Below are 12986 nucleotides of genomic sequence, written 5' to 3' on the forward strand. Positions count from 1 at the left end.
CTAGGCTGATGCTTCCCCCCCCCCTCAGCTGTGTAGTTTCTCAAACTCTGTGGATGAGGATATTTTGTTTTCGTTGGTAGAGCAGAGCAGCAGCGTTGTCTGTGCCTCATCTCATTTGCTAAATTACATTTTTAACAAGGTGCCATCTTGCAAAGGGATCCGCCACAGACGCTCTAGTTGATATTCCTGCATAGCAGGTGGTTGGACTAGATTACCCTTGGGGTGTCCCTTCCAGCTCTATAATTCTATGCATTCGCTAACCTCAAAGTTTAGGAAATCCTGCCCTGCAGGAATGGTTTTAAGGATTAGTGAGATAACATACTGTGTGTGTGTGTGTAGTGCATTGAACCCTCAAGAGTTAAAGGTAAAGGGACCCCTGACCATTAGGTCCAGTCGTGGCCAACTCTGGGGTTGCGGTGCTCATCTCGTTTTACTGGCCGAGGGAGCCAGCGTACAGCTTCCTGGTCATGTGGCCAGCAGGACTAAGCTGCTTCTGGCGAACCAGAGCAGCGCACGGAAACGCCGTCTACCTTCCCGCTGGAGCAGTACCTATTTATCTACTTGCAGTTTGACGTGCTTTCGAACTGCTAGGTTGGCAGGAGCAGGGACTGAACAACGGGAGCTCACCCCGTCGTGGGGATTCGAACCACCGACCTTCTGATAGGCAAGCCCTAGGCTCTGTGGTTTAACCCACAGTGCCACCCACGTCCCTACTAGTGCTAAATATGCTTAAAGTGTTTCCCTTAAAACGGAATAAAACCTTAAAATTAAACCTTAAAACAGAATAAAAGCACCTTAAATTGAAAATTAAGGACACTCATAATGTAAAGTCTTTTCACAATGCCTTCACAATAGATGCTCAATATTCCGTAATGAATGTTCTTACTGAATTGCTCCTGGAGTTTTATGACCCTGTCTAGGATTAATTTTAGCATCTACCAGTTCTTGTTTTTTGACTGAGCAAGTGTGAATGACTGACTCTATTCTGAATGAGAATAGCCAGCAAACACAACACACAAAAACAAGGGGGCTTGAGAGGCGGGGAGAGGCCTCTCTTCACCCTCAGCGCCAAGAAGACAAGACATTATCAGCTGAAAACAGACTTTACTTGCAGCTGCAAAGTACAAAAGGCAACTGTACTCCTTTTGAGTTGAAGACAAGATGCTCAGCCACACATTATAAATATTACAATGCACTAACAAATGTTAAAATAACTGTAGTGTACAAGGACAGAGTTAAGACTCCAGCAAAGCTTTCTGTATTCTATTAAAGCTGGCAGGCCCAGACGTCATGAGGCAGATACTGAGGCTTCAGAACACTATTCTCTCCTCAAAAAAGAAATGAAAAGGAATCCATTTTTATGGCCTGGTGCTCCAAAGCAAAGTGGCATTTGAGGCCACTGAAATTGTCTTGGCCAGCAGTTCTCACTGGAGGACCAGGCTGTGTCCCGCTGCAGAATCCTAGAAAGTCTGAAGGCAGCCTCCACCAAGGTGATTCTGCCTTCCCTTCAGAAAGCACATTCTCTTGGGCTGACCTAGAGATGCTATGAAGTGGGATCTCTTCATTGCAGAATCTTTCTCTTAACATTGTTGTCTCTTTTGGAAGTGTCACTATTAGTACCCTCTGTCCATGTTCAGGAGGACTTTGCAAATGGAGGCTTTGAACTTTTAGAGCAAAGATTATTGGGGAATTGGGTGGTTGTCGCCCCCCCCCGAATACTGAATTTTATTTTAAAAAAATGTGTGGGGAACTGGCTAAAGTAAAAGTACCGGTACATCTTAAGGTAAAAGGTAAAGGGACCCCTGACCATTAGGTCCAGTCGTGGCCGACTCTGAGGTTGCGGCGCTCATCTCGCTCTATAGGCCGAGGGAGCCGGTGTTTGTCCGCAGACAGCTTCCGGGTCATGTGGCCAGCATGACTGAGCCGCTTCTGGAGAACCAGAGCAGCGCACGGAAATGCCGTTTACCTTCCCGCAGGAGCAGTACCTATTTATCTACTTGCACTTTGACGTGCTTTCAAACTGCGAGGTTGGCAGGAGCAGGGACCGAGCAAAGGGAGCTCACCTCGTCTCAGGGATTCGAACCGCCGATCTTCTGATCGGCAAGTCCTAGGCTCTGTGGTTTAATCCACAGCGCCACCCACGTCCCTAATTGCGGCTTACATTTTTCAAATTGGATGGAAGCTGGTTTGAGAGAAAAGGCATCAAGCAGCAGTATTTCTCAAGAAACTATAGGCTATAGATGGATTGTGGCTGACGTTCATGTGCACTTGAGATCTAAATTGCCCTGCTTCTTAGAATGTCATCCAAAAGCTGGTACTTCTTCTTACTCAGGGTCATATTGACATAGGGGATTTGCTATCGAGCGGTGGTGACCAGTGCCAGAGATGGCTCTAAAAGGGTATTGGAGGCATTCAGGGGAAGACTGCTGGGTCCGTGATGTCTGCATGGACCCATCATGGTCCAGAGACAAGTCTCTCCCTGAGTACCAGTTGTGGGATGTATGTTGCCTTCATGCACAGCTCATGTGCACTTCATAGAAGCATTTGAGCTGGCAAGTGTTAGGAACAGGATTGCACCTAAGTGGACCTCCGGTCTGCTCTAGCAGGGCTCTTTTCATCTTTTTAATCACTAAATGGTAATTCAATGGTATGTAAGCTCCAATGGAAAGACAGACCTACTTCTGAGCAGACATGCATCAGATTGCACTGTAAGGCAACAACTGGTTTTTCAACTTTATTATTATTATTATTTGAATGGAAAATTAAATTGGCCATAGTCGTGATTTATTAAGACATACATCGTTAAAATATGCTGACTAGCTAGTCCTTAATGGCTGTTAAAAAGAAAATCTCACTAGTTTGGTAAGGAGTTGTTGTGAAAGTGCAGCGAACAAGCATGCAGAGACAGACAGACAAGCTTCTCACGCATTTGGTTCAATGCTTGTAGAGTGCAGGGCAAGTGTGGGACGCAAAAATAACAAGTATTTTGCCAAAGAAGAGGCCCTTTTTGTTGAACTCAGAGCTCATCTCTTGTTCGACACACTTCAACCTGAAATGTGGACTAGCAAGGACAGAAGGGTGTGTGTGTGTGTGTGTGTGTGTGTGTGTACTGGGTGCCCATTCTTTCCCATTCGAAACTACAATCTGGGTGCACCCTTAGGCTACTTCCATGTGTACAAGGCAAATAGCATGTGATATGCAGTTAGGAAGCCATGCCTTTAATCTGCCTTTTCCGCAAAGTTAGGGAGTACATCCCCCATTCGTATATGTGTTAAGCCTTGCATGGGATGAAAGTCATGCAACTCAGCCTATACTCACTGCAGGGTGTCAGAAGCAAAATGATTAAGCTTCATGCTGGATGCATGATGGAAAGACATGTCATATGACCACTTCACCATGAGTTGAACTCCGGCTGTACTCATACAACCTACTTCAAAACCACATCAACAGTGTTGAGCTGGCTTTGACCTACTGCTGTCTCCTTTATTGCTACTGTACCAAGGCAGGGTGATTCCACACTCCACGCTCTCCGGGGATTAAAGGCAAGGAAGTTCTCTAAGCCATGCAGGGGAGAGTGCTGTGGACTTGCACTTCTCTTGCATCAGAAGAAAGCCATGCTCAGAGTTCAGTACTAGCACTTGTGGGTAGATATCCTGCAAACTCTGGTTGCAGGATCTGAATGCAAATGGTTTTTTTGTTTTTCATACAAAAGCCAGAAGATTTTTCTGCCCAGCTTGTGTGTGTGTGTGTGTGTGTGTGTGTGTGTATATATATACACACACATACATATATACACACAGTGGTACCTCAGGATGCGAACGGGATCTGTTCCAGAGCCACGTTCGCATCCCGAACAGAACGCAAGATGCGACAGTGCGTCTGCACGTGCGTGGGTTGGGTTTCGCCACTTCTGCGCATGGGCATGACATCATTTTGACCATCTGCGCATGCACGAGCGGCGAAACCCGGAAGTAACGCGCTCCGTTACTTCCGGGTCGCCGCGGAGCACAACCCAAAAATACTTAACCTGAAGTGTATTTATCCCGAGGTATGACTGTATACAAACAAGTGAAGCAACCTCAGAAATGATAGTCCACTGAAACATAAAGTATAAACTCCTTTCTAGTGTATGTGTAATGGTGCTCACTGTCAGGGCCCTTCTAGCACAAAACTATCCTATCACTAAACCCTTAAAATGCCAGTGAAGAATTATTAGGATTAAATATAAGAGGCCAGGCTCAACGCCATGACTTTCTTTAACCTCAATATGAGGAGTAAGATCTACGGCTAAAATACAAGAGACTCTTGCTGAGCAGGAAAGTCTACTTTTTAAAAAGATTTTTAACAAAACAAGGGGGAAAGAAAACCTTTGACAATGCTGCCATTACATGTCACATTCTTGAGTATGACTACTTGGTGCTGACATTTTCACAATGTGCTGGGTGTTGTGTTCTCTGGACTCACAAATAGTAGAGCACAAAATATAGATAGGCAGAGCTACGCACTTTCCTTTGTACCACTCAATGGACATTCAACACCTGCCCTTTTATTTCACTTCTTACATATGCTACACTTTCTAAGTTGGTGATGACATGATGCGTTTCTCAAGTTTTGTGCTCGCTGTGCAGGATTATATGATGTGGTTCAACTGCAAGTACTTGGGGGAGAAGAGCTGTTCGATAAGTTGCAAACATTTGGAAAGTATTCAGTCATAGATTCCTTAGTTTTCTCTCTTAGGGGCAGGCCCAATATTACTTATGGATGCATTCTTTACTTACAGGAGTCAGCTGTTAGGTCTTGACTGTCACAACAACCTCTGCTATCTGTAAGATACATTTTGGAACTCCAGCAGTTGCAGAAGTCAGGGTGACAGAGATCATGGCGTTTCATTCTACCCTTAGCAAAAGCATTAGCCACACCTACTACTGGCTAGCCCCTTTAATTCTTCCTAAAGAGCAAAACAGGGGACATGCCTATTTTGTTCTAGTTTGCCATTATTTAAGGCTCCCATTCATACATTTCCTTGGAGAAGCTTTTTGAAGGACCCTGGGCTGTCAGCTGCAATAGAGCCTAGCTTTCCAGGTATTTAATCTCCAAAATGATCCTCAGTGCCCTGGGGCCTGGTTATTATTCCCTGAACTGTTTGCTATAAATATTGTTTTAACTTGCTAGACACATGACTTGGGAAACCTCAGGTAATTACAGTGGTGCCACTCAAGACGAATGCCTCGCAAGACGGAAAACTCGCTAGACGAAAGAGTTTTCCGTTTTGGAGGTGCTTCGCAAAACAAATTTCCTATGGGCTTGCTTCGCAAGACGACAATGTCTTGCGAGTTCCTGCTGGTTTTTTTTCCTCCCCCCCCTTTTTTCTAAGCCACTAAGCCGCTTATCAGCTGATCCGATCAGCAGATAAGCTGCTAAAAGCTGCTAAAAGCCACTAATAGCGCTAATCCGCTAATCCTTCAATGGGCTTGCTTCGCAAGACGAAGAAACCGCTAGACGAAGAGAATCACAGAACGGATTCTTTTTGTCTTGCGAGGCACCACTGTAATGACCGTATGCTTCTGCAGCCATGAGAAGTTCAATGAGGCCTCCTTGGGGATGCGACTCCTCACTTTTCAGAGCCTTTTCTTTTAGACTGTCTCCTTCCTTTCATGCTTAGTTGTTAGCCCAATTATGCCTGCAAATGTATTGGGTTACTCCCCAAAAGAGCCATGGGTCTGACAGAAGTTAACACAGAACAGTACAAATGGCAGAGCAGAGCTGACCAATGAGGCAGTTATGGGTGCAGAAGCACCCAAAAAGGATCCTGGACACCTGCTCGAATTAGACTTGAAAGAAGCATTCTGTTGTAGCCAACTGAAATGGCTGCTCTGTGTGTGGCTGGGGGGGGGGGCATCCACAATGATGTACCGTATTTTTCGCTCCATAAGACGCACTTTTTTTCTCCTAACAAGTAAGGGAAAATGTCTGTGCGTCTTATGGAGTAAATGCCTATGGACGGCAGTTGGATCCTGCTGCAGTCGCGAGCAAAGGATCCATGGCTCCCCTTCCTTCCCTCCTCCGTGGCTCGCTTTGAAGCAGCAAAGCGGGAGAGGAGCCGCTTACACGAGAGGAGGCTGCTGGGGTTCCTGTGTTGGGTCTGTCTGGGGGCGTGCTGCCTCCCCGCTCGTCGCTCCTTGAGCACGCACGCTAAAGAAACATACAGCTCCTGTCCCTCTCACTCTGATATACCGGTAGTTTATTAAATAGTTTAGTACAACATTTGATTCAGAATATCCCCCCCCCGTTTTCCTCCTTTAAAAACTAGGTGCGTCTTATGGAGCGAAAAATACGGTACCTGGTTTGCAAATGTGCCCAAGAGGATGGGTGACCCCTGCTGTAATAAAATGCCAGCCATTTGCAGCACAGAAGCCATAACAACAGTAGCCTAAATTAAGTTATGGGCACATGTTACTGAGATCTCTGTAAATTCCCCAGGAGCACAGGCTGCCCTTCCTTTTTGCCCACCAAGTGAGTCAACCCTGGGCATGCATCTCTGGGAGGACAGCAGCTCTGCATAAAGCAGCGATGTTTCTCAGGACGTTATTCCTCTTTTATGAGACATTGGGAACAGCATAAAACGGCTAATCTTTTGATTGCAAATACAAGGAGCGATGCCTTCTTATTTTTAAATACTTTACACGTGGAGGGCAACAGCTGAAATTCATTTAGCATGTTTGCCTAGGGCCTAGGTTCCCCTAAGTCAAACCACATGTCCTGTTTTGTGTAAAGCAGAAAGGTTTTCCTCGTTGCAATATGGCTAAGCAGATTTACATATAAAGAGGGGCTATTACACGCCACGAAGAAAAGGGATAATATACATCAGTGTAAAAGCAGAGCACGTTACTAGAACTGTTCAGAGATGTTCACTAACCAGCACGTTGGTGGCCTTAGACCACTAGGGTAGAACGATGATAAACTCCACACAAAAATCTGCTAAAACCCAGCTTGGGGGGGGGGGTACTAGTCCTTCCAACGGGTTTCTTCTCCTCATATCTTCCACAACCAGCACAGGTGTTCACTAAAATTATCACTAGGCATTTTCTTCCCCCTCCCACCCTCAACAGCCCTCTGGAGGTGAGTTTATCCTGCTGTTTCTAACCCTAAGAAGTGGCTGGCTGTGTTGCAGACGTATCCAGTCCTTTCCCCCCGTTTTAGAGAAGAGCGGGGGAAACAGACTCCTTTTTCTCTGATTATGAATGAATGGCGTTCTCTAGGATGGAGTCATTGCCTACAAAATCCCGCAAGTATGCATCTGACAAAGAAGGCTGCTCTTCTTCCGAGTTTTGCACTTCTTGCTTGGCTTCTGCCATTACTGGTTCCTGTGTGTTGGAGTCTTGAATTGAGGGCATCTGGAAGTTGGGCTCGTTGCCTCGTGGTTCGCTGGGTTGCAGAGGAAGCAGGGCCTTGTGGCGCATGAGGCTGTCGTCGCTGTTTTGGGCTTCCAGTGAGTTCCTGTGCTTTGCATTCCGGTTGGCTACTGCATTTGTCTGGTGCTCCTCGAAGCTCAGCGAGAAAGTAACAGTCCCACCGCCAAAACTCACCTTTTGCTTGCACCCATGTGGCTGCTGCTGGTCCACTGGACTTGGCAGTGAAAAGGGATTTTCATGGTTGCTTTTACTGCTGATGGACGAGGATGGCGTCGAGGCTGTGGAGCCGCCAAGACTGTTGGACCTCTTGCGGGACACATTGCTGCGCCGCAGCGTAGCCTTGGCAGCCACCTTGAAGGCGTGCGCAGCGGTGCTGGAGCGCACCTCCTCGATGGTGTTGCGCGAGGGCTTGAAGAGGATGATGTAGACCTTGTTGAAGAAGATGCAAGCCAGCTGCCCAAAGCTGGCAGCCAGGATAGCGATCACCTCCACCGCCGAGACAAATTTGCCGTAGGTGCTGGCGTAAGCTGGGATGAAAGAGATCCAAACAATGAAGAAGATCAGCATGCTGAAGGTGATGAATTTGGCCTCGTTGAAGTTCTCGGGCAGCTTGCGGGACTTGAAAGCGAAGAAGAAGCAGATGGCGGCCAGGAGGCATGTGTAGCCGATCAAGAAGCCCAGCGCCATCAAGGAGCCCTCATTGCAGGTGATGAAGATGATCTCGTCCTCCAGTTCATGATTCCGATAGCTGGAAGGGGGAGCCGTATAGAGCCAGATGACACAGATGACTATCTGCACAAAAGTGCACAGGAAGACCAGGAGGAACTGGAGGTTAAGGCCCCACCACTTGCGATGAAGGCTTGTGGGTATCTTGGCCTCAAAGACCAGGAGGACGCGGTTGGTCTTCACCAGGATGCAGGAGATGCAGAGGACAAAGCTGATGCCAAAGGCCGGCTGCCGTAAGCGGCAGTTCCAGTCCTGGGGCTCCCCGATGAAGAAAAGGGAGCTGGAGAAGCAGCAAAGCAAGGAGAAGAGGAGGAGGTAAGAGAGTTCACGGTTTGTGGCCTTGACGATGGGTGTGTTGCGAAATCTGGTGAAGACCCCTAGGACAAACGATGTGAGGAAGATGCCTAGTATAGCGAAGAGGGTGAGCGCAATCCCAAACGGCTCTGTCCAAGACAAAAATTCTATTTGCTTGGGAATGCAGAACGTGTGGTTTTCGTTGGACCAGAAGTCTTCATCACACCTCTCACAGGCACTAGCATCTGGAAAAGACAAGACACTCTTGAGAGAGAGAAAAAGAAAGAAAGAAAGAAAGAAAGAAAGAAAGAAAGAAAGAAAGAAAGAACAAAAAAAAAATCTGAACCTCAACAGCATGTGTGTTGCATATTGTCTTATACGCTGCCTGAGAGTTGACCAACTCTGGCTCATTTTATTTAATTATTAAAGTGATCTAGGACCCCAGGGCAGGTTACATCAACAAATTACATGAAGCAATGAATAAATATTAAAACACACATGCAATTTTACAAGCTTAAGAACATTAAACATCTGTCAAAATTACAATATAGGGCCTGGCTAAGTCATTGCATTAGGTTGAGGTGACCTGCAAGGTCTCATTCGTCTTTTTTCTTTGTTTGTGTAATGTTGAGCGGTAGATGGGGGTCTGGTGCAAGACCCCTAGAACATGAGCCCTTGAGGGGTGTCAGGGTTGTAGTTGCCCCTGCAGGCTCTATGCACAGAGGGCCACAACACCTGTATCAGCTAACCTTATCATCATCATCATTTTATTAAATTTGTTAGATACTTTATCTTGCCCAATGCAACCTGAAGTGACTTGTGACCAAACAAGCAACCAAACAAAAATAAACAAAAGCCCACATTAAAACGGGGGGGGGGGGGCAATAAAGATGATGACCCAATACATTACAAACATTCCATCCACTTCTAAAAGGCCACAGATATACAGAAAAAGGGACAGGCAGTAGATGATAAGAGGAAAGCTCATTCTTTTACAAATTATTCCCCTTCGTTAAAAATATGAAGGCAGTTCCAGGCCTAGATGGCACTATAGTGGTAAATCAGCATTTCCATATAAATTTCCTCCATACAGAAAACCAGGGTGCCAGGGATTGTAACTAGGCTTCTCTCTGACACACTAGTTTTCTGTCATGTGCTTCCATCATGATGCCCCAGAATGCACGTTTGCCACCTTAAAACTAGGCCAGAAATGGTACCTGGCTGAGATACAGACAGTTCCAGGGAGCGCCCAATTTAGCGCAATGTGGGCAGTTTCTCCACACAGGTTGACAAGCAGAGGAGGGGAAGAAGAAGAAGAAGAAGAAGAAGAAGAAGAAGAAGAAGAAGAAGAAGAAGAAGAAGAAGAAGAAGCAGCAGCAGCAGCGGCGGAAGAAGGCTACCTACTGAGAAGATCAATAAAAAAGCCAAATTTTGTCCTTGCTCAGGACATATTACCAAGGGGTGAAGGCACAGCAAACAAAGTTTCTAAGAGCTGTGATCTACTATTGATTCTACCACTCAAAACAAACACCTTCCTATTTTGTTGCTGTGACAACTGACTTCCCTCAACGAGGCCATGAAATTCTTCCAGAGGTTCTGCGACAACACTGCTACATCCACAATTTGCCAAAACCTTTTGACTGTGGGCTTCAGTTTCAAAATACGTTTTCCAACTCCATCTTGGGAAATGTCTCCAAGCAGAAAAGAGCAAAGCATCGGACCATACCTGTCTCATCACTGATCTCCCCGTCAGTGCATTCCACACATTCAAAACAACAAGTAGCTGTCCCTTCGAGAATGCCTTTTCTTCTGCCTGGCGGGCAGTCTTTGCTGCAGTTGGAGAACGGCACCTGGAGGAATTAAAAACAAACCAACCGTGAGCAGAAAGAGGCACAGTCATCAGGAAGAGAGTGAAAATCTAGATAAAGATTGTTATGTACTGAAGTGCTCATCTTGGGCCAGCAGGGGGATACTGTAGATAGTTATGCAAATGAAGGATCAAAAGTGACGTTCAGTGATTGGATAGTTTTAGAAAGTTGTTACAGTAGCAAGGTACTGGAGCTCTATATAAGCAGGCTGACTGAGCCCTTCAGTTCAGTTCAGTTCTGGCCTCAGAATAAAGAAGAGCTGTTTGAAGAATCGCTGTGTCGTCTGATATGTTCACCCACAACTTAACAAAGATGCTTTGCTCCAATTCATTCCAGGGACTGAGGTGAGAAACTGAACTTCACCAAGCAGGAACAGGTATGAGGCAAAGACCTCCTGGTGGAGGCTGCTGCTCACAGAGGGTTGATAGCAGGCCTGCCAACTACTTGATGCCACTGTCTGTGGTGGCAGCGCCTCCCCTTTTCCACTGAGGCAGAGGCCAGTTGGAGACTGTAGCCACTTCTCTTCCACTGCCAACCATTCACCTGAGCAAATTGGCAAGGGAGTAGCAGCGCTGACCACGAGCAGCAGCAGAAAGGGGAGAGACAGGAGATGGCGAAATTGGCGTCCGAAATCAGAGAGCAAAAAGAAGAAAGGCTTGAATGGAGACCCTTTTCTGATTATCTGAGAAAATATTATAGGCAAATGAAATGGAAGGCAGGACTTGAAGCAAAGGAATGAGAATGATAAAGGAATGTAATGTAGGACAGATGTTTTAGAGAAATACTACCTTTAGGGCAGTAGATTAATTATCTGAATAGAAACATCATGGGAGGGTGGGAAGCCAAAATCTTAAGGGAACACTGCATTGAAATTGGATTGAATTTGTTAAGCTGTTTGAAAACCAATAAAAATTTATGTTCAGAAAAAAGGAGAATCAGTGGTTGGTGCATTTATTGCCCCTTTCTTCACCAGGCAAGCAAGTAGCTACCGCTCTTTTACTTATATTCTTTGATTCCATTCTATTAAAGCGATTTATGTACTGCTTAACTGCAATCATCTCTAAGCGGTGTGCAAGAAATACAATATAGAATATTGGTTAAGTGGCAAAGGCTTTAAGAAAGGAGTGGCAGCTGCCCATGTCACCAGCTCCGTCCCTCTGTGCAGACGATGTGAGGTCGATGCTGCTGCTTTTGCAGGTGGCAGAACCAAGGAGGGGCCCCTCCACCCAAGGGGCCCAGTCCTTATTTTTTTATATATATATATAATATTTTATTAGGTTTTATCAATAGAAAAGTTTAGAAAAATACAAAAACGAAAAAGATACAAAATTACAAAATACAAAAATACAGACATTAAATACAAAGAAAGAAAAAGAAAAAACACATATATAAGAAAACAAAAATTCCCTCTTTCTTAATTTCTCATCTTTAGTTAACTTATTTTCCTGACTTCCTCACGTCTCCCATTTTTGTATCCCTTTTAGAAATTGGTTCAGCAAATTCATGTCCTTTTAGTTTATCTATTATTGATCCCATCTTACATTTTACCTTGTTGCTAGAACCCCTTCAATTCATTTCAATGTCATCAGCATTCAAAAATTTTACAATATTTCTGCAAATAAGTTTTAAATTTCCTCCAATCTTCTTCCACCAACTCTTCTCCCTGGTCTCGGATTCTGCCAGTCATTTCCGCCATCTCCATATAGTCTATTAGTTGCATCTGCCATTCTTCCAAGGTGGGTAGATCTTGTGTCTTCCAATGCTTTCCGATGAGAATTCTTGCTGCTGCTGTAGCATGCATAAAAAAAGTTCTATTCTTCTTTAACACTGATTGGCCAACTATGTCCAGGAGAAAGGCCTCTGGTTTCTTCGGGAAAGTATATTTAAATACCTTTTTCAGTTCATTATATATCATTTCCCAGAAAGCCTTGATCCTTGCCAAGGGGCCCAGTCCTTACCACTAGCTGGAGAGAGGAGGCAGAAGACAGTGTCTGCTGCTGCTTCTCCTGGGACACTGTGGTCCTTGCAGCTTCTTCAAAGGATGGGTTGGTGACAGCAAGATTGTCATAGGGGACTCTAGAGAGGTATAACCATATTGTGGGCTGGGGTGTGGGTAGGGAATGGTGTGCCTGTTCCTCCAAAATGTGAGCCCCAAATTGACTTGAAAAATGATAAAACACAAGGGTGATCTTTGTACTGCTGATGGCTTAGAATCTGCACTGTCTGTCAGTATCTAACACGGTAATGGGTTGTTTCTCATTGCCAGCGGCAAGAAATTTCCATGGTGGTGTAGCTCTCAAAGGCAGCATCGTGCTGATATGCACAACAGCTGTTGCCCCAACTTAGCTTTGCGTTAGAGAGCAAACAAGCTCAGAATCCATGCTGTGCATCACCCCAGCAATCCTTGCTGCCTGGCATTGCAGGGAACTGCCACACACGATCTAATGGCAGATTTCTGCACGTATACCAAAGAGCCACAAGGTGGAAGCAGAAATCAAAACTGTGACTTTCGAAACAGTGGTCCGGTGCTGAATGTTGCTTAGCATTTGAACAATTTCATGGAGTGGCCTTTCCCCCTCAGGAACCACAACAATTTGCCAGCTCTGGTCTCATCCAGACCTGCACTTGTCTTGCGCCCAGAAATCACGAGTCCAAGCAGTTTCCTGCTTGTCCCGCACTTTCTAGG

General features: G+C 45.5%; 1 protein-coding gene across 2 annotated transcripts in view; it reads right to left on the minus strand.

Moving 5' to 3' along the window:
• Positions 1-5553: 5553 nt before the first annotated feature.
• The window catches only part of CASR (calcium sensing receptor), a 52562-nt gene continuing 45129 nt past the window's right edge, over positions 5554-12986 (minus strand). For both annotated transcript variants that reach the window (XM_082206052.1, XM_082206051.1), the window contains exons 6-7: positions 10159-10282; positions 5554-8677 (exon numbers count right to left, since the gene is read on the minus strand). In XM_082206052.1, the coding sequence (XP_082062178.1) occupies positions 7236-8677; positions 10159-10282 (1566 nt within the window). In that variant the 3' untranslated portion in view covers positions 5554-7235. The remainder of the gene's footprint in view (positions 8678-10158; positions 10283-12986) is intronic.

This window comes from Podarcis vaucheri (assembly GCF_965113315.1).
Source record: "Podarcis vaucheri genome assembly, chromosome: 17".
NCBI lineage: Eukaryota > Metazoa > Chordata > Lepidosauria > Squamata > Lacertidae > Podarcis > Podarcis vaucheri.